General features: G+C 54.7%; 1 protein-coding gene across 1 annotated transcript; it reads left to right on the forward strand.

Annotated features, from left to right (window-relative positions):
- The first annotated feature begins 10,924 nt into the window (after positions 1-10,924).
- Positions 10,925-18,485, forward strand: LOC105470493 (uncharacterized). Its single transcript, XM_071080903.1, has 5 exons — positions 10,925-11,162; positions 11,266-11,529; positions 13,229-13,323; positions 13,626-15,764; positions 18,268-18,485. The coding sequence occupies exons 1-4, from the start codon at positions 10,925-10,927 to the stop codon at positions 14,322-14,324; spliced, it is 1,296 nt and encodes a 431-aa protein (XP_070937004.1). The 3' UTR covers positions 14,325-15,764; positions 18,268-18,485.
- The last annotated feature ends 858 nt before the right edge of the window (positions 18,486-19,343 follow it).

Raw genomic sequence — 19,343 nt, forward strand, 5'->3', positions numbered from 1 at the left:
GCCTGCCACCATGCATCCATCCACCCTTCCGTCCGCCCTGAGGGCCAGCAGTGCCTCCTGGATCCAGCCACGTACACAGCAGGTGCATTACCTTCTCTAATAAATCTGCCTTTCTTTACCTACAACTGTTGTGGTAAATTCTTTTTATGGCCACACAGCACCAGCCCCAGATAGTCACTACCCAAGACGGGGTCACTTCCTGCCACAGGTGAACGGGTGAGGTCCCGGGATCCAGCACAGGCCAGCGTGGCTGGAGGGGGATGCTTCCGCAACCCTATGCCTTCTCAGGGACTGCGGGCTTTGCCCGGGCTGCCCCGAGGGGCACTGAATCTGAGGAGGGCAGAGTGACAGGAGCATGGAGGAACCCATGTAGGGGTTTGGGAGGGGCCACAGGTCCCAGTGCCCCCCAGCCCCTGCTCAGCCCTCAAGATATAGCCAGGAGATGGGGGTCTGTGGGCGACACCTGTGTTCTTCCTTCTGTGCTTGTGAGACCCCCGCCCTCCACGGTGCAGACCAGGCCAGAGGGAACCTGAGGGGTCTCTCTAAGTGGCAGGCTGGGTGCTGTGGCCTCCGTGGGGATGTGGGCGCTGCTCGGAGGGCTGCCTGTCACCCAGGGACCAACCTGGGCCTTCCCCTCAGACAGGCCCTGCCAGGACTCTGAAGAAGCCTGGTCTGCATGTACTGTGGGGGCCCCTGTTGCAGTGAAAATGGACAAACGGCACCCAGGAATTAGCAGGTGAGATGCAGGCAGATGTTCCCATAGAAGAAACGGGTATGGCAAACTCACTTCTCCAGCAGCAGCCGCACGGGTGTATCCCATGTGCTTCCCCAATGGCGGGACCTTGCCTTCCCTCCACTGGGAGGTGGTGTCTCCATTTCCTCCTCTTGGGCCTGGGGGCCCAGGTTAGAAGGTACGGGAGTGACACCGCCTGACTCCAGGGCTAGGCAAGGATCCGAGGGCTGCTTCTGCTTGGCTCTTTCTCAGGATGCCAACCCCTGGAATCCAGACATCACACTGTGAGGAAGCCCAGAGGCCACATGGCCACTTGTGTGTCTTGGTCAACAGTTCCAGCTCAGGCCTCTGCCGACAGTCTGTACCAGCCCCCGACATGTGAGTGAACGAGCCTTCGAGGTTTATGGCAGAGGCCCTGCACGTTGGGAGTGGAGATCGGCTGCGTGCTGTCTGACTCCTGAGCTACAGAAACTATGAGATGATAAATGGTTTTCATATTTTTAAGCCACTATGTTTTAGGGCAATTTGTTATTCAGCAACAGATACACAGCGACTTCTCTTTCCTGAAACTGATCCTGTAACTCTGACGTTACTCCGTCCTTACACGTTTGTTAGAATTTACCAGTGGAACCATAGGAGCCTAAAATTTTCTGTTTGGAAAGGCTTTTTTTTTTTTTTTTTTTTGAGACGGAGTCTGACTCTGTCGCCCGGGCTGGAGTGCAGTGGCCGGATCTCAGCTCACTGCAAGCTCCGCCCCCCGGGTTTATGCCATTCTCCTGCCTCAGCCTCCCGAGTACCTGGGACTACAGGCGCCCGCCGCCTCGCCCGGATAGTTTTTTGTATTTTTTAGTAGAGACGGGGTTTCACCGTGTTAGCCAGGATGGTCTCGATCTCCTGACCTTGTGATCCGCCCATCTCGGCCTCCCAAAGTGCTGGGATTACAGGCTTGAGCCACCGCGCCCGGCCTGGAAAGGCTTTTAGCTACAAATTCAGGTTCTTTAACAGGCATAAGACTATCTCGGTTATCTATTTCTTCTTGAAAGAGTTTTGGTAGTTTGTGTCATTCAAGGAATTGGTCCACTTCAGTTGTTGAACCTGGGTATAGAGTTGTTCCCAGTATTTTTTTTATTGTTCCTTTAATGTGTTTTTTTATTGTTCCTTTAATGAGTGGTATTGAGAGTGATGTCCTCTTCTTTTGTTTCTGATATAATTTGCATCTTCTTTTTACAACAGTCTTGCTCTGTTGCCCAGGCTGGAGTACAATGGTGCGATCTCGGCTCACTGCAACCTTTGCCTCCCTGGTTCAGGCGATTCTCCTGCCTCAGCCTCCTGAGTAGCTGGGATCACAGGCACCCGTCACCATGCCCAGCTAATTTTTGTATTTTTAGTAGAGATGAGGTTTCACCATGTTGGTCAGGCTGGTCTTGAACTCCTGGACTCAAGTGATCCCCCATGTTCGCCTCCCACAGTGCTGGGATTACAGGCGTGAGCCACCAAGTCCAGCCTCCTTCTTTCTTTTTTTTATTGTTCAGTCTAAGGTTTATCAATTTTATTTTTTCAAAGAACCAGATTTTGGTTTGGTTGACTTTGCTTTCAATTTCATTGATTTTTGCTGTAATCTTTATTATTTCCTTCCTTCTACTTACTTTAGGTTTAATTTTCTCTGCACTTTTAGTTTCTTTAGGTGGAAGTTTGGGTTACTTATATGAAATATTTCTTCTTTTTCTAATAATTTAATACTATAAATTTTCCTGTAAGCACTGCTTTACCTACCTACCACACATTTTGATGTTATTCTTTACATTTTCATTTCAGTTCAAAACATTTTCGAATTTTTCTTGATACTTCCTCTTTCATAGATTATTTTAGAGTGTGCCATTCAATTTCCAAATATTTGTGAGACTTCACACATATTCTGTTATTTAATTCTAGTTTAATTTCTTTATGTACTAAGACCATACTTTGTGTGATTTCTATTCTTTTAAATTTGAGAGTTTGTTTTATGACCAGAATACAGGCTGTCCTGGTGAATCTCATGTGTGCCTGAGAGGAAGGTGCCTCTGGGTCTCTTTGTTACTTTGTTTTACACAGGTCAGTTAGTTCCAGTTGGTTGAGGTTGTTCAGGTCATCTGTATTGTGACTGATTTTCTTTCTTTTCTTTTCTTTCTTTTTTTTTTTTTTTTTTTTTTTTTTTTTGAGTCTCGCTCTGTCTCCAGGCTGGAGTGCAATGGTGCGATCTCAGCTCACTGCAACCTCCGCCTCCTGGGTTCAAGCGATTCCCCTGCCTCAGCCTCCTGAGTAGCTGGGACTACAGACGCCCGCCACCTCGCCTGGTTAATTTTTTGTATTTAGTAGAGATGGGGTTTCACTATGTTGGCCAAGATGTTACTGATTTTCTACCTGACTGTTCCGTCAATTACTGCTGGGGGAGTGCTGACATCTCCAGTTAAAACTGTGGATTTCCCAGTTTCTCCTTTTAATTCTCTCAGTGTTTACTTCATGCATTTTGAGACTCTGTTATGAGCTGACTACACATTTAGGATGGTTATGTCTTCTTGGAGAACTGACCTTTTTATCATGAGGTAAATGTTCCTCTTTATCCCTGATAATATCCTTTGTTCTGAAGCTACTTATTCTGATATGAACAGAGTTCCTCCAGGTTTCTGCGGCTTAGTGTTTAGATAGTACATCTTTTTCCATCTTTCGGCTTTTTACCATCTTTGTCGTTATGCTGAAAGTGATTTTTTTCACACACTGTAGTTAGATATTGTTTTCTAAAATCCAATCTGACAATCTCTTTATTTTTAACTGGTGCTTTTAGATCACTCACATTTGTAGTGATTATTGATATGGTTGGATTAAAATCTACCATCTTGCTAGCTACTTTGTGTTTGTTTCATTTGGCTCAGTTTCTTTCCTCCCTTTGTTAAAAAAATCTTTCTTGGAGTAATTGAACAGTCCCAGCTCCTCCTTCACACCCTTTGCAATATTGGGAATTATTGCATATTTTACATTTATATGTGCTATAGACACAAAATACATTGCTTCTGTTTTTCACTTTGTACATTTCGCTTTGGACAGTTAATTATATTTTAGAGCAAATAAAAATAAGAAAAAGTAAACTTTATTTTAAAATATTTTATTCAATTTCCAACTTTCTTCATTGCTTTGTGTAGACCCAAGTTCCCGGTGGACACCACGCTCCTTCTGCCTGAAGAACTTCCTTCGGCATTTCCTGTCGAGTAGACCTGAGGGCCGTGCATTCCCTTGGGTTTTGTTTGCCAGAGAAAGACTGCATCCTTCATATTTGGTGGATAGTTTTGCTGGCGATTGAATTCTGGGTTGACAGGTTTGTGTCGTTTCTCAGTAATTAAAGATGCTACTCCATTGGCTTCTTCCTTGAATGATTTATGACAAGAAGTCAGCTGTGATTCTTACATCCTGTTCCTCTATAGGTATTGTGTTCCCACCACCCCCGCACTCCCAGGCCACTGGATCCCTCCAAGAGTTCTACTTTGCCTTTAGCTTCCTTTTTTCTTTTTTTGAGATGGAGTCCGGCTCTGTCACCCAGGCTGGAGTGCAGTGGGGCAATCTCGGCTCCCTGCAGCCTCTGCCTCCCAGGTTCAAGCAGTTCTCATGCCTCAGCCTCCTGAGCTGGGACTACAGGTGTGAGCCATCATGCCAGGGCTGCCTTTGCCTTTAGTTTTCAAAAGTTTGAATTTGATATGCCTAGGTGCAGTTATTTTTGGTATTTGCCCTCCTTAGTGTTAAGTTTCTTAGATCTGTGGCCTAGTGTTTGTCATTAATTTTGAAAAAGATACAGCCATTATTTCTCCAAACAGCTCTTCCCCACTTTCTCTTTTCCTCGTGATCTTGGATGCTCTGCCTTTCCCTCACCTCCATGTGTACATGTGTGTGTGCGTGTGTGTTTGTGTGTGTATATGTGCATGCATGCACGTATGTGTGGGGCGGCATGTGTGTTCATGTGCATGTGTGTGGGGGTGTATGCGTTTGTGCATAAGTGTGTTTGGATTAGCATGTGTGTTCGTGTGTGTGTCAGCATGTACGTGCATGTGTGTGTGCGTGTGTGTGCATGTGTGTTTGTGTGCATGTGTGTGTGTCCGCATATGCACATGTGGGGGTGTGTGCATGCATGTGTGTGTGGGTGTGTACGTGTGTGTGCATGTGTGTGCATATGTGTGTGTGCCTATGTGTGTGCATGTGTGCATGGGTGTGTGAGTGTGCGTGCACATGCATGTGCATGCATGTACATTCACGTGCAGGTGCTTCTGCGTGCAAGTGGTTGTGTGCGGATGTGCATGTGCATGTGCGTCTGTGTGCGTGTGCATGTGTGCAGGCATGCACATGTGTGTGCACATAAGTGTGCTTCTCTCTGTGTGCATGTGGGCGTGCATGTGTGTGCGCTTCTGTGTGCGTGTGTATGTGGGTGTGCATGTGCGTGTGCTTCTGTGTGCTTGTGCATGTGTGTGGGCGTGTACGTGCATGTGCTTCTGTGTGCTTGTGCATGTGTGCAGGCATGCACATGTGTGTGTGTGCATGTGCGTGTGTTGGTTATTGGGTGTTGATCTATCTTCACGTTCACTGACCCTTTCCTCCACTGCATTGCGTCTACTGCCCCATCGAAAGCATTTTTCATCTCTGTAGCTGGGGTTTTGGTTTGACGTCTTTCCATCCGGTTCTTTCTTATAGTTTCCATCTCCCTGTGGAAATTACTCATCTCATCTTGTACATTGTCTACGTTTTCTGTTAGAGCCCTTAACATACTACTCAAGGTTGTTATGTCCCTGCCTGATAGTCCTGACATCAGTGTCATACACAATTCTGGTTTAGATGATTATTTTGCATCTTTGGAGTCTGTTTGTTCTTGCTTTTCACATGTCTTACAATTTTTTACTGGAAGGCAGGCATTTTGTGGAGGACAGTAGATACTGCCATGAGCGGCTTTATGCTGGGTGATGACCTGCCCTTCCTTCTCTAGGTCTTTGGTGTGGAGGTTTTATTACTCAGGTCAGGACTTGGACTTGGTTTGAGGTTGTTGCTATGGTTACCTTCTGTGTTTAGGGGATAGGCCATGTGCCAGGTATTTTCTCAATGACTTTTCCTTGGCTTTGTGTCTTTTCTTGGTTTCATACCCAGGGAGAATGCTTCTCCTTCAGCTCTTCCAGTTTTATTTTTATGGAGCCCTTGTTAGTCTTGCATGAAAGGGTGGAGAATGCTTCTGGCTCCATCTTAGGCAGGCACTGTGTCCTCGGGTCTCAGGCATGTGGTTTTCACGAGTGCACTGGTTCCTTCCCAGCCACGGAGCTGGGCCAAGCATTTTCCTTCCTGTTCCCCAGGACCAGGGCTTCTCCCTTCTCACTTCCTCTCACTCAACCGCAGTGTCTTCCCGCAGTGTCCTGGGGTGACGGTTTCTGCCCTCTTCCCTCTGCAAGTGACTAGTGCATTTCACAGGAGGGTGAGGAGATGGTGCTGTCTGGCGGTGGCTGCCACCCTCCTCGCCCGCTAGCACCAGAGGAAAGATTGCTCAAGATTTTCCACGACCTTTCCTGTGAGCCCCTGGTGGACTCTGCAAAAGGGGGACCCTCCACCCCGTGTCTTTGTGGAGGTTCCCAGGGTCAGACCAGCCTCACGCAGACTTTAGAATGTGCTGACATTTAGCTGGATCTTCTTCCTGGCTTATCTGGCATCCAGCAGTGTGTTCCAGGCAACCAAAGGCTGGAACCAAAGGTTCCAAAGGTTCTGTGTCTCGCATCCAGAGCCTGGTCCCTGTACCTCCACAGATTTGGAATGAGTGGTTGGCCGAGACCTGAGCTTTCTGATAGCTTCCAGAAGGTGCTCATTTCCAGGCTACCTGTGTTTCCCACATTGTAAGCACGGGTGTGATGGTCTTTTCGTCTCTTTGCATTTAGCCCAGGCTGGAAGGCTTGTCTTCGTTTGCAAAGGATAGTTGTGCTGGGTATAGAATTCTAGATTGACTTTTAAGGCTGTTGCTCCAAAACCCTTGCTGTTCACGTTGTTTCTGAGGGTGAACCTGCTCTTGTCCTTTATTCTCCTCTGTCTAATGTGTCTTTTTTTTTTTTCTGGCTGCTTTATTGATTACCTTTCCTGACGCTGCCAGATTTCCCTTTTTTGCTGACTTTGAACAATTTAATGATGACGTGACTCCATGTGGTTTTCGTCATCTGTGTCTTGTGCGTGGGGTGATGAACTTGGCTTTGTGGGCTTGTTGTTTTCATAAAATTTGCAGTGTTTTGGAACATACTTTACTTTTTCAAATATTTTTTCTGTTTCTCCTCATTTGGCCACAGCAATTACATATATATTTGCCCACTTTATGTTGTCTCACTCATCACTGATACTCTTTTAATTGCTTAAAAATTCTTTTGTCCCCACATTTCATTGTGGACAGTTTCTATTGCTGCAACTTCCCTCCTCTCTTCTTCCGCAGCGTCCGTCTGCCATCGATCCTATGCAGTATGTTCATGTCTCAGGTACCTTGATTTTCATCTCTGGAAGTTATACTTTTTTGTTTTTGGTTTTTTTTTTTTGAGACGGAGTCTCGCTCTGTCGCCCAGGCTGGAGTGCAGTGGCCGGATCTCAGCTCACTGCAAGCTCCGCCTCCCGGGTTTACGCCATTCTCCTGCCTCAGCCTCCCGAGTAGCCGGGACTACAGGCGCCCGCCACGTCGCCCGGCTAGTTTTTTGTATTTTTAGTAGAGACGGGGTTTCACCGTGTTAGCCAGGATGGTCTCGATCTCCTGACCTCGTGATCCGCCCGTCTTGGCCTCCCAAAGTGCTGGGATTACAGGCGTGAGACACCGTGCCCGGCCAATTTTCATCTCTGGAAGTTATACTTTATATTTGGTTCTTTTCTACATTTCCCATGTCTCTACTTAACCTTTTGCAAAAATTAAACACAGCTCTGATAACTTTTTTTGTTGTTGTTTTGAGATGGAGTCTCACTTTGTTGCCCAGGCTGGAGTGCGGTGGTGCAATCTTGGCTCACTTCAACCTCCGCCCCCAGGTTCAAGCAGTTCTCCTGCCTCAGCCTCCTGAGTAGGTGGGACTACAGCTGCCCGCCACCACACCTGGCTAATTTTTTTGTATTTTTAGTAGAGATGGGGTTTTGCGATGTTGGGCAGGCTGGTCTCGAACTTGTGACCTCAAGTGATCTGCCCACCTTGGCCTCCCAAAGTGCTGGGATTACAGGCAAGAGCCACTGCGCCCAGCCTCTGATAACATTTTAAATATCCTTGTCTATTAAACTCTAAATCTACATCAGTTTGGGGCCAGTTTCAATCAATTGATTTGGGGGTCACATTTTTATATTTCTGTTCATGCCTAGTAATCTTTGATTTAATGCCGTAAGTTGTGAATTTTAATTCACAATAATTTGGTTAGTCCTGGTTTTTGACATTTGTTATGGGGTGATGTGTTACTCGCAATACTTTAATTTTGGGTTTTTTTGTGTTTCAGGTTTGTTCATCCTAATTATTCCTCCACTGAGACTGCCCAGTGTCTCCCTTCTGAGTTCTCCCCTGACAGTGCCATGGATTTTGAGGTTTTCCAGGCGGGCTGGGAAACAGGTCCTCTCCCAGTCCTGTGGGAATGCAGGGTTGCTCCTTCCGACTCCTTTAGCTGGGCCTTTCCCTGGCCTGGGCCGCTTCCGCCCAGGGTGTGCAGAGCAGATCCCAGAGGCTCCGTGTCAGTGCAGCTCCCTCCTCTCCCTCTCTACCAGGAGCCTTGGCTTCCCCAGGCTCCCAGCTCGGTCCTGTCAACCCAGAACTGCACCAGGAAGAAGCTGCAGCAGCCGGAGGGCTCGTCCTCTCAGGGACTGTGGAGCTCTGCTCCCAACGTCCCAGGTCTCTAACGATACTGCCAACGTCCCAGGTCTCTAACGATACTGCCAACGTCCCAGGTCTCTAATGATGCTGCCAACGTCCCAGGTCTCTAATGATGCTGCCAACGTCCCAGGTCTCTAATGATGCTGCCAACGTCCCAGGTCTCTAATGATGCTGCCAACGTCCCAGGTCTCTAATGATACTGCCAACGTCCCAGGTCTCTAATGATGCTGTCAATGTCCCAGATCTCTAACGCTGTGGCTCTGGATATTCTGTCTGTTGTTGTTCAGGCGGGAGGTGACCCTGGCCCTGTTACTGCATGTTGGCCCCAAAGCCTCTTTGAATCACCATGACATCCTTGTCCCACACATGGCTGCCTCTATCTCCCTGCCCCTGGGCCTTCACTCATCCAAGTTCAGCCCCTGAATGCCCACCCTACCCACCTCTCAGAATTCCACCTGTTGCGGGGTATCCCGGAGACCCAATGGGTTTGTTCTTGATGTGGCCGCCACTGAGAGCCACCGAGAGTGTAGGGATGGGTGGTGGGGGGTGGAGGTGACAAGAGGAGTGGGGGTGAGGTTGGGGTTGGGGTTGGGGGATGGGGTGGGGGTAGAGGGGTTTCCTGGAAACAGGCCTCATTTCCATGGTGGTGCCTATGATGTGGCATCTGTGAGTTTGGGGGTGTTTGGCCACTGGGGGAGGACGGTGCGTGGAGTGGGGTCAGGGTTGCAGTCTGGGTGGCACTGGCTTGCTCCTCTCTGCACCTCTCAGCTGTGGGCTCTGTCTGTAGTGGCCCACAAGGATGAAGCCCCGGTGAGCTGTCCTGGGCTTTTGTCCTCCTGCTCCCAAAGATCCCTGACCATCCTGGGGGAGCCATGCTCCCCAGCTCCAGGCCACCAGAAGGCCGACTCAGGCCCAGCACAGCAAGGGTGCTGAGGCTTGGATGGGTGCCTGGGGGGTGGCGGGACCTGGTGACTCCTAGGCCCTATCCCCGAGCTCTCTCCGCGTCCCAGTCCCCTGAGTGATCCTGGCTGCCGGAGTCAATAGGAGCACCTTTCCCGCCTCCAGCCCTAGCAGGTGGTGTCAGGGGAGGTGTGAGACAGACTTTCTCATTCTAATTCCGTGCATAACTCTTTATTTGAGATGGTTACAGGCATCATGCATTCATTTTGTAATTTAAAAAACCCAGACAAGTCAGTCAACGATTTTATTCCTAAGGAAACAAAACAATAAAAAAAAAGCAAGGCAGAGCTGGCTGGTGATAAACTGGCCTGTGTGGTGGGAACCCAAGCCCCCGGGCCAGGCAGGAGCCTTGAAAATAAAGTTCCTGTGGTTTGTGATTGGACCCCCGAGCCACGCAGCCTGGGAAACCGCTGGGGGCGGGGAAACCGCTGGGGACGGGGCTGGCCATGACCTCGGCAGGTGGATCTGAAGGGGCCGTTTGGCTGCTGCGGATGTGAAAGTAAATTTTATTTTCTTCGGGTTCCAGAGGCAAGAAATGGCCTGGTAAATATTTTTTGTGCCTTTAAAAGAGATATTCAGGCTGGGCACGGCGGCTCACACCTGTAATCCCAGCACTTTGGGAGACTGAGGCGGGTGGATCACTTGGGATCAGGAATTTGAGACCAGCCTGGCCAACTTAGTGAAACACCGTCTCAACTAAAAATGCAAAGAGTTATCTGGGTGTGGTGGTGCATGCCTGCAATCCCAGCTGCTCAGGAGGCTGAGGCAGGAGAATCGCTTGAACCTGAGAGATGGAGGCTGCAGTGAGCTGAGATTGCACCACTGCACTCCAGCCTGGGTGACAGAGTGAACTGGGTCTAAAAAAAAGAAAAAAATTCAGCTGAGAGAAGGCTTTCTCAGTCAGATGCCCCCGGGCTGAGTCCTGCCCCTCACCTGCTCACTGCCAGCACCGGGAGGAAGGGTTCCTAGGGCTATTCTGGGCAGCTGGGGACCAGGGCTGCCATCGGCCAGGAGAAACCCACTGGGGTGCAGCCCAGCCCTAAGGGAAGGAGGGGGACTGGGCCAGGGGGGGCCAGACCTGCTTGTGGGAGGGGTGGGGCCGGTGACAGTCCATGCAGGGATGGTGGGGCGGCGGGAGGTCCAGCTGGCACTGGGGCCCGACTGGCACTGGGGTCCGACTGGCACTGGGTCCGGCTGGCACTGTGTCCAGCTGGCACTGGGTGCACAAGCATTTATCTAGGGGGCCTTGGAACCCCTCATGGACACGGGTTGGGGAGATTACCAAGCCCATCAGCGGGTTGGCTAAGACCTCTCTGGGGGTAAAATGCGTGGGGAGATGCCTGGTCCTGCCCAGGCCCTCTGCCCTGATGCCACCCCGAGGAGCTCACCCCACCCCAGAGGCTGCAGGGCCAGGACCACTGGGGGCTTGTGCCGGCCATGAAGGAGTCCAGGTCCCCAGAGGGACCACCCTCACCTTGAGAAGGACAGAAGGTCCCCCCTTTTCTGGTTTCTCATCTTCTCTTCCCACCTCCCCACCCCCAGCTCTCTCCATCGACACCCTCCCCAGAATGGACCTGGACCGGGTCCTTACACCTGGGGGTGCTGGTGACCCCATTTTACAGATGAGGAGACTATGGTCAGGACCAAATGGCAGATTCAGGGTTCATACCCTGACCCGTGACCCCGGGGTCCTCACTGCCCGCGGCAGCCCCCCAGCCGCTGCTGGTGCCGCAGCACTTCCAGCACCGTCCAGCAGGTGGTGCTGCAGGGACAGCTTCCGCGGCCCCGGCTCTCCGGCTGCGCGCTGGGGCTTGGAGCTGGGGTCAGGGTCTCCCTCCAGCCTGCGGTGAACCGCGACTGCAGCTGCAGTACTGGAGCCCCTTGGCAGAGGGAAAGCCGAGCATCCGGAGGCCAGTGGAAAAACCGTGTTGCCACGGAGTCTGTTTCCTCCTGAACTGGAAACGGATTTCAGGTAAACAGTGTTGAGTCCAAGCCCAGCAGTGCTTTGCAGAGTAGTCACCGCACCTCCTGGGTTTCAGTTCCCAGTTCCCTCCCCCGGAGCCGCATCTTCCCTGGTCCCTCTGGACAGGTCAAGCGCCCTGGAGGGAAAGCGGTTAGCCCCACACTCCTGAAGCCCCTCCACGCTGCCTTCTGCCTGGGAAGGCTCCGTCTCTGCCCTGACCCGAGAAGAGGCAGGAGCCACCTTGGAGACAAACTGAGCCCCTGCGCCAACTCCCCAGCCAAAAACGCAGAGGCAGGAGCGTGGTTCCTGGCGCAGTACCAGCACAGCCTGAGAGCAGGAGGAAGGGCCTGCAGGCCACAGGGGCCCTGAGCCACACAGGAGGTGAGGGACGGGCTGGGAGGGGCCCCGAGGTGGGTGACAGGTGCCTGCCTTACCCTTCTGTTTCTCTGAGCCAAAGCAGCCCTCTGTGTAAGGGCAGGGGCAGACCCTGGATCCCGAGTTCACATCTGTGCCTCCCTACTTTTCTTTCTCCTCTGATGGAAGTCAGGGGACACCAGGGGAATGAGGGGGACCCCCAGACTCACGTGACCTTGCCTCTAGCTCTGGGTAACCCGTGAGAATGGGGTTTCACATCCAAGCAGCCATCAGGCTTCAGTTCCCATGAGCTCCTATTTTAACCCCCTTCTCCCAGAAGGTAGAGACCTTCAGCACAGGCAGTGCTACCTGTGGTGCAGCACTGGGCACACCACAGAGGCCAGGGGTCTGTGAGGCTGGGGAGCTGGGCCCTGGAGGTGAAGGAGCCGACCCTGGGTTGGAATGAGCAGGTTGTGAAGGCTGAGGGGGCTGGGCTAGGAGGCTGAGAGGGCTGGTGTAGGAGGCCAGTCTGGGAGGCTGAGGGGGCTGGTATAGGAGGCTGAGGGGGCCAGTCTGGGAGGCTGAGGGGGCTGGAGGAGGAGGCTGATGGGGCCAGTCTGGGAGGCTGAGGGGGCTGGAGGAGGAGGCTGATGGGGCCAGTCTGGGAGGCTGAGGGGGCTGGAGGAGGCTGAGGGAGCTTATCTTGGCAGTTGAATGAGCTCGTCTTGGGAGAAAGCACACATCGTAGGGGCTTTTAGGGTGCCACAGGAGGCAGCACCCAGGCCTCGGCCTTTGGGTGGGAGGGTGGGAGCCCTCCACCTTTGCGTGCCTCCCCCCTGCCTCTGCTGGAAGGCTTCTCCCTTTGTCACGGGACCCTTGGGCTGTCACTTTTCCTGCTGGAAGACTCTGGCTGATGGCACCTTTGCCAAGGTTTGCTGGGGCCTGCTGGGCTCATTCCACCCACTCGGCCTGGCAGGTTGGACTTGGCTCATGCTACCCACCTGGGCCCCACACTGGCTGAGGGTGAGCCGGGCACAGAGTGGTGAGCGGTGTGTGAGTGAGTGGGTGTGGGGTCCAGCCACTACGCACAGCCAGGCACGCTGGCTGCAGCAGGGTGGACAGCTCCACACGCCGGCTCCCTGTGAGGCCGGAGCTGGACCAGGTGAACCCCACAAGTGGCTTCCACAGCTGGCACCAGGGAACACAGTGGTGCTCGGAAGCTTGGAGGCGCCAGGAACTGCAGAGCCCCAAAGAGAGTGTCACAGCCCTGGCTCAGGGAGCTCCTAGGTCTGGGCTCCCCGAAGGGCCACAGCTCTTCTCTCCTCCTTTCTTATCTCTCTCTCATCACCCACAGCGTGGCGAGCAAGGGGGCATGTTTCAACTCTGTCATGGCTCTTTCATCCCTGCCATTTGGGCCCCGAGTTCTTGTCCCACACCAGGAAGAATGAGGTACGTGGACACGTGGAGGGTGACCAGGTGAAGGGGAATGTGGACACGTGGAGGGTGACCAGGTGAAGGGGAATGTGGACACGTGGAGGGTGACCAGACAAAGGGGAGCTTTACTGAACAACTCAGAGGTGGCCCACAGCGGGTCACTCCTCTTGGCAAGCAGGGTGGCCCGTTGTCACCTGGAGTCTGGCTGAGTCTGGGGTTTTTATGGGCTTCAGAGGAGGAAGTGCTTGCTGATTGGTCCGTGGGTGGTCATGGGTGGGCCCAGAACAAGCACCACAAGTTCTCACTCTGGTCCACAGAACTGGCAGCCCTGGCCTGAAGATGGGGCTTCACTGGGACCCTGCCTTTCCACCCAGGAGCCCATCTGCCCCCTGCCACCATTAACCTGCTATCCACAGTGCCCACCGTGCCCAGGCTGTGCTGAAGGCTGCCTGCAGGCCCACGCAGACCTGCCCTTAGCGTCCCTCAGCCTCCCTCCCATGCTTGTCAGTGCCCAGAGTCTGAAGGGGGCCAAGACGGCAGGGCTGGTGTGTCAGTGCTGCTGCAAGCGTGAGTACACCTGGCTGGGCTGTGACAGTGCCTGGGCTCAGCCTCTGCTTTGCTCTGAAATCAGAGCAGGCACTGGGAGCAGGCAGAGGCCAGGCAGCGGGAACAGGGGCTTCCTGGGCCTCCGAGAGTGCAGAGATGCCTGGGTCTGCAGCCACAGCTGGGCCCCCACCCTGTCAATTCAGAAGTGGGTGGAGCTTCCACCTGTGCCCAGCTCCCACCAGCTCCACAGAGTGCACAGTCCCGGCTACACCTCCCCGATGGCAGCCAGCATCATGGCAGCCCACTCTAGACGGGCCACCGCTGCTATCACCTTCACCGTTGGGTATTCCAGCCTGGTTACATGCCGGCCTCCTACCTCCCCCTGCCTCCAACACAATCAAGGGAACAGGTCATGGAAAAAATGCAGAAGGAGCCTGAGGGGACGCTGCACCTGTGGGCTTGAGCTCTGATTTTTGAGCAGTTGAAGAAAGGCCCCTCCTTTTCTCTGAAAATTGGAGCTGGAATAACACAGGGTATCCACCAGGAGATCTGTATGGAGGGCCAGCTGTGAGCAAACTGCAGTGTGGACACAGCACAACACAGGCATGGCCCTAAAGGAGGGTACCACGCAGCGCGGGTGAATGGGGGGCCCTGGAGCACAAGGCGGAGGGTGGTGTTGGGAGGCTGGAGTTGCTGTTTTGTGTGCATGCACCCCTTCCCCCACACTCCGCGTCTTCCACCTCAGACTCTCCCCTGCTCTTTTCCCTGGGTGACCCTTGGAGCTGCTCATCCTGGGGAGCAGGTGAGGTCAGCACCTTGGATAGCTCTGTCGCTTGGGGAAGGCCCCGCGTTGAGTAAGGCCCCCTGGCTTCAGCTCCTAACAGCCTACTACCACTCCTGCAAGCGTGCAGCTTCGGGTCCGAGCTCCGCGACCCCACAGCCCACCGAGAAGACGTCCTCATGGCACGGCTCCCCCCGTTGCACTTTGCCAAGTGTTGGCTGGAAGATGGTGGGAGAGGAGTGACAGTTTGATGAAGAATGAATGAATGGATTAATTAATGCACAGGGTAACAGAGGCTGGCCCGGCCCGGTGCCCGTTCCTTATTTCCTAATGCAGATAAATTCCAGTAATTTCTGTGGGGTGAGAAATGGGCATCAGAAATAATGGTTTTACTGTCAAAAATTGAAACAGAGTGCCTGTGTGTATCTGAAATTATACTAGTTGTTCAGATGCCTCCGGCGAGGAGCAGCTCGATGCCGAGGGAGGAGGCTTTTTCAATTGCCACACTGCGAGGCACTCAGCAGCGACGGAAGCCCCCAGGCTGGGCCACAGCTGTGCCATCACACCCCCGGCCCCGGGGCTGACCCTTAGCTGACGTCGGCTCACCCGGTGCCAGCTCAGCTTCCCTGCAATGCCCTAGATATTTACAAGGTAGACACTGGAAGCCCGGGCTGCCTTGCTGTTGGGAGGGAAACGCCTGCCAGACGGAGTCAACCAGCTGCTCCGGAATTCTCACCGGCATTCGGAGGGTTGGTGTTGCTGCTCAGCACGGGGGCTCAGAAGCCCTTCCCACGCCCCCGTTATCCTCAGCCTCCCCAGGCTCCATCCGGCAGGAGGGAGCAGACAGTGGGCCCTGCCTCCTGGCCTTGAGACCAGAGGACGGCCCGGGATTTGAAGCAGGTGAACGTCTGAGCTGCTTCTGCCAGTGCAGCCTTCATTCCGAAGAAGCAGGGCCAGCGTGCCCCGGTGTGCAGGGGGGCAGCTGGCTTTTCCCGTCTGCAGAGCTCCGTCTCCTGTGCCGCCCCCCAGGAGGGGCGTGCTGTCTCGGGCCAGCGTGACCCCCGTTTCCCTGCTGCTGAAGGGGAGGGCCCCCTCTCTCTGGGCCTTGGCCTCTGTCTGTCAAATGATGGTAAGACGCAATCGGCGGGGGGATGAGCTACGGTCCAGAGAATGGTACGGGAGGGGCTGGCTCACCTGCCCCTGAGGCTGGCTTCGGGTCACGGTTCACCCGTCCACTCTGCACCCTGTGAATGATTCAAGTCAAGGCCGTGCCTTCAAAGAGCTCACGGCCTCATGAAATGTGGCCGGCAGAGGCACATGCAGGTTGCTATGGAAACACGCACAGGCTATTCAGGGTGGGGGATGGGCCTGGATGGTCTCGCCAGGGATGAGGTGTTGAAAGATGAATGAATTTTCCTCAGAGAGCCGGGGAGGTGGTGGTGCAGTGGGAGGCATGTGCTCCGGAAGCTGGGGGAGACCCCACACTCCAGACGCATCAACCTGCCGCCCGCAAAGCTCATTTATTTAGAAACGTCTCGGCAGAGCCAGCCGTGGGATGGAAGCTTTCCCCGTTTCTCCCTGGTCTGGGTGTGCAGAGGCAAAGCCGCTACCACGACTGGCTGCTGACGCTCTCCCCAGACACACCCCTCCCCGGCGCAGCTCCGAGCTGGAGGGGCCTGGGTGCCCCTGGCTCTCAGCCCAGGCCAAGGGCCAAAGAACTGAGCTCCCCAGATAGCTGAATGGGGGCTCCCTCTGCCCCCACCCCCCAAGGAGGGATCATGGGGAAACCCAGGTCCTCGGTCCCGGCAGTCGCCCGGGGGCTCTCTGGTGGGCCCACCAGTTCCTCTGCTGTGTCTACACCCAGAGCCTTTATTTCTCCCAGGCAAAGCCACTCGCCAGCCCACCCAGGTCGGGGAGGCCCACAGGGAGGGGCTTTCCCCGGCACAGCTCCACGGCGGCCCTTCGACCAGAGTGGCTGGGGGCAGAGCTGCGCCCCTGGCAGCCCTGGGTTGAGGTGTCCTCAGAGCAGATGCCTGAGAGCCTGCAGACCGTGACCCTGGGGGCTGCGTAAAGAGGGGTCTCCCAGAGGCCTTGGCACCGAGCCCAGGCAGGGGGCCCTGGACGTGAGCTGCCGACCCACCTGCCACAGACACTTGGTTTGCTTGGCCTCTGAACCGTGCGTCAAGGGTGAAAATGGGAGCCCCTCTTCCAGGGAACCCGTCCCGAGGGGCCCAGGCTGTGTGGCCTCTGCCCAGACTGCCGACCCAAGCCGGTGGCCAACGAGCCCGCAAAGGTCAGCAGCTCCCACGGAGGCCCTTGTGTACTCTCAGGGTGGGGACCTGCGCCTCACACCTCTGCTCCTGGGCTCCCCCGACCTCGACACCCCCACCCCACACCCCGCTGTGGGAAAGCAGTGGAGAGGGAGGGGCACGCCTGCCCTCCCCCCGCCCCCCGCTTCCTCCACAGCAGGTACTGGGCAGCCGTCACGGGAAGTTCCCTTTGTCTGGCTGCTTTGAACTCTTTTCTAAGGAAAACCTATTCGTGTTTTACCCACGGAATTAAAAATTCATTAAAAGAAAAGTGTACAAAGAGAAAAATCAGTGAACCTGGGAGTAGCTTCTCCCCCGAAGTGGGTATCACTTATTGCTGAGAAAGTTGACACAAGATCTGAGTTACAGACACAAGCAGACCAGGCAGTTTCTGAACGGTGCTTCCTGGAATCCTGGGTTCCCGGGAAATGCCTCGGAGTCTGCACAGGGAGCTGGGGCTGGAGTGCAGGGCTGGTGGGGGCACGGAGCTGGTGGGGGTACGGGGCTGGTGGGGGTACAGGGCTGGTGGGGGTACGGGGCTGGTGGGGAGTGCGGGGGTGGTGGGGGTACAGGGCTGGTGGGGAGTGTGGGGGTGGGATACAGGGCTGACTGGAGGATACAGGAGTGATGAGGGTCAGGGTTGGTGGGGGTGCAAGAGTGGTAGCAGCATAGGGCCAGTTGGGGGTACAGAGGTGGTAGGGAGTGGGGTACAGTGCTTGTGGGATACAGGGCTGCTGGGGTGCAGGGATGGTAGGGGTGGGGTTCAGGGATTGTTGGGTGCAGAGCTGGTGGGAGGGGGGTGCAAGGCTCATGGGGTGCAGGGCTGATGGGGTATAGGGCTCATGGGGGGTGGGGTACAGGGCTGGTGGGGTGCAGGGCTGATGGGGTGCAGGGCTGAAGGGGTACAGGGGTGGTGGGTACAGGGTTGGTGGGGTACAGAACTGGTAGGGTGCAGGGCTGGTGGGGTGCAGGGCTGAAGGGGTACGGGGTGGTGGGGTACAGGGGTGGTAGGGTACAGGGGTGATGGGGTGCAGGGCTGAAGGGGTGCAGGGCTGATGGGGTACAGGGGTGGTGGGGTACGGGGTGGTGGGGTGCAGGGGTGGTGGGGTGCAGGGGTGGTGGGGTGCAGGGGTGGTGGGGTGCAGGGGTGGTGGGGTACAGAGGTGGTGGGGTGCAGGGGTGGTGGGGTACTGGGGTGGTGGGGTGCAGGGCTGATGGAGTTCAGGCTGGTGGATCTGACTCGGCACCACCAAAACCTCAGCTAAGGCCTCTCTGCTTTTTCCTTCTTCTAAACAGTTCTGTCATATAAACTTTCTTTTGAAGACGAGTTCTGTGGATAGAACAAGGTTAGAAACGCCACCCAACACAGCGGCTTGCGACTGTCCTGGAGCAGACAGGTGGAGGAGAGACCTCGGGGCTGGGCCAGGTCAGCTGACTCCAGAGTGGACACCAGGTATGTCCTAAACCTTGGTGAGGGTGAGCCCTGCCCAACCCTGGGACGCATTCTGGGGGCCAGGGAAGCCGTAACCTTATGCCTTTGTCATGTGCTGCTGAGATGGCACCTCTGGTGAGAGGCTGGGCACTGTCTCTAGGGGCGCAGGGAGTGGGGGAGCCTGGGAGCTGTCTCCAGGGGCGCAGGGAGTAGGGGGGGCCCTGACTGCCTCCCACCTGCCCACCTCCTCCCTAGAGGTTGCATCCAGCCAGCTCGGCTTGGGCACAGAGAGCCTATTAAAACCGTGCATCTCTTTGAGGGGAAGTGTCTCTGCCCCATCAGGCCGGCTGGAGGTGGAACGCCGCCCATGCCTCTGGAGCCCGCAGGAGACACAGGACCCACCCATGGTGACTGCCTGGGCTTAGCCTCCTGGGCATCTCTGTGGGAGACAGAAAAGGACCCCTGCAGGCACTGGGGGTGTTGCAGCTAACTAAGCCGGAAGCCAAAGTGCAGCAACCTTAATTAGCGGTTTCCCCGGCCTCCACCTCCCAGCGTGGAGGAGGTTCATTAACCGGAAGTTTGATGTGGAGGGGCCGAGGGCACTGGAGGCAGGGATGAGTGAGCTGTCTGCCTAAGCCTGCCATCTGAGACCCTCCTCCCTCCATCCCGAGCCAGCGCCCTGCCCAGGGCATTGCCCCAACCGCTCCCTTCCCCTCAGGTATGTGGCCTGACAATCCATCGGCCCCTCACTTCCAGGCAATGCCCAGGGTGGGGACTCGTGGAAGAAGCCAACCTCTTGACTTAGCTTTTAACGTCCTCTGGTTTGAAGACACGAGACTCTGGATTTGCCCAGTACTTGGGGTTCTCAGCTTTTCTCCAACCTGGTCATCACAGAGTGACTGGCATTGGCCTGGCAATGGTGCCCCCACATGGGAGGGAAAAGGACCAGCCTGAGATGAGGAGGATG

This window comes from Macaca nemestrina, chromosome 15, assembly GCF_043159975.1.
Source record: "Macaca nemestrina isolate mMacNem1 chromosome 15, mMacNem.hap1, whole genome shotgun sequence".
In the NCBI taxonomy this organism is placed as follows: domain Eukaryota; kingdom Metazoa; phylum Chordata; class Mammalia; order Primates; family Cercopithecidae; genus Macaca; species Macaca nemestrina.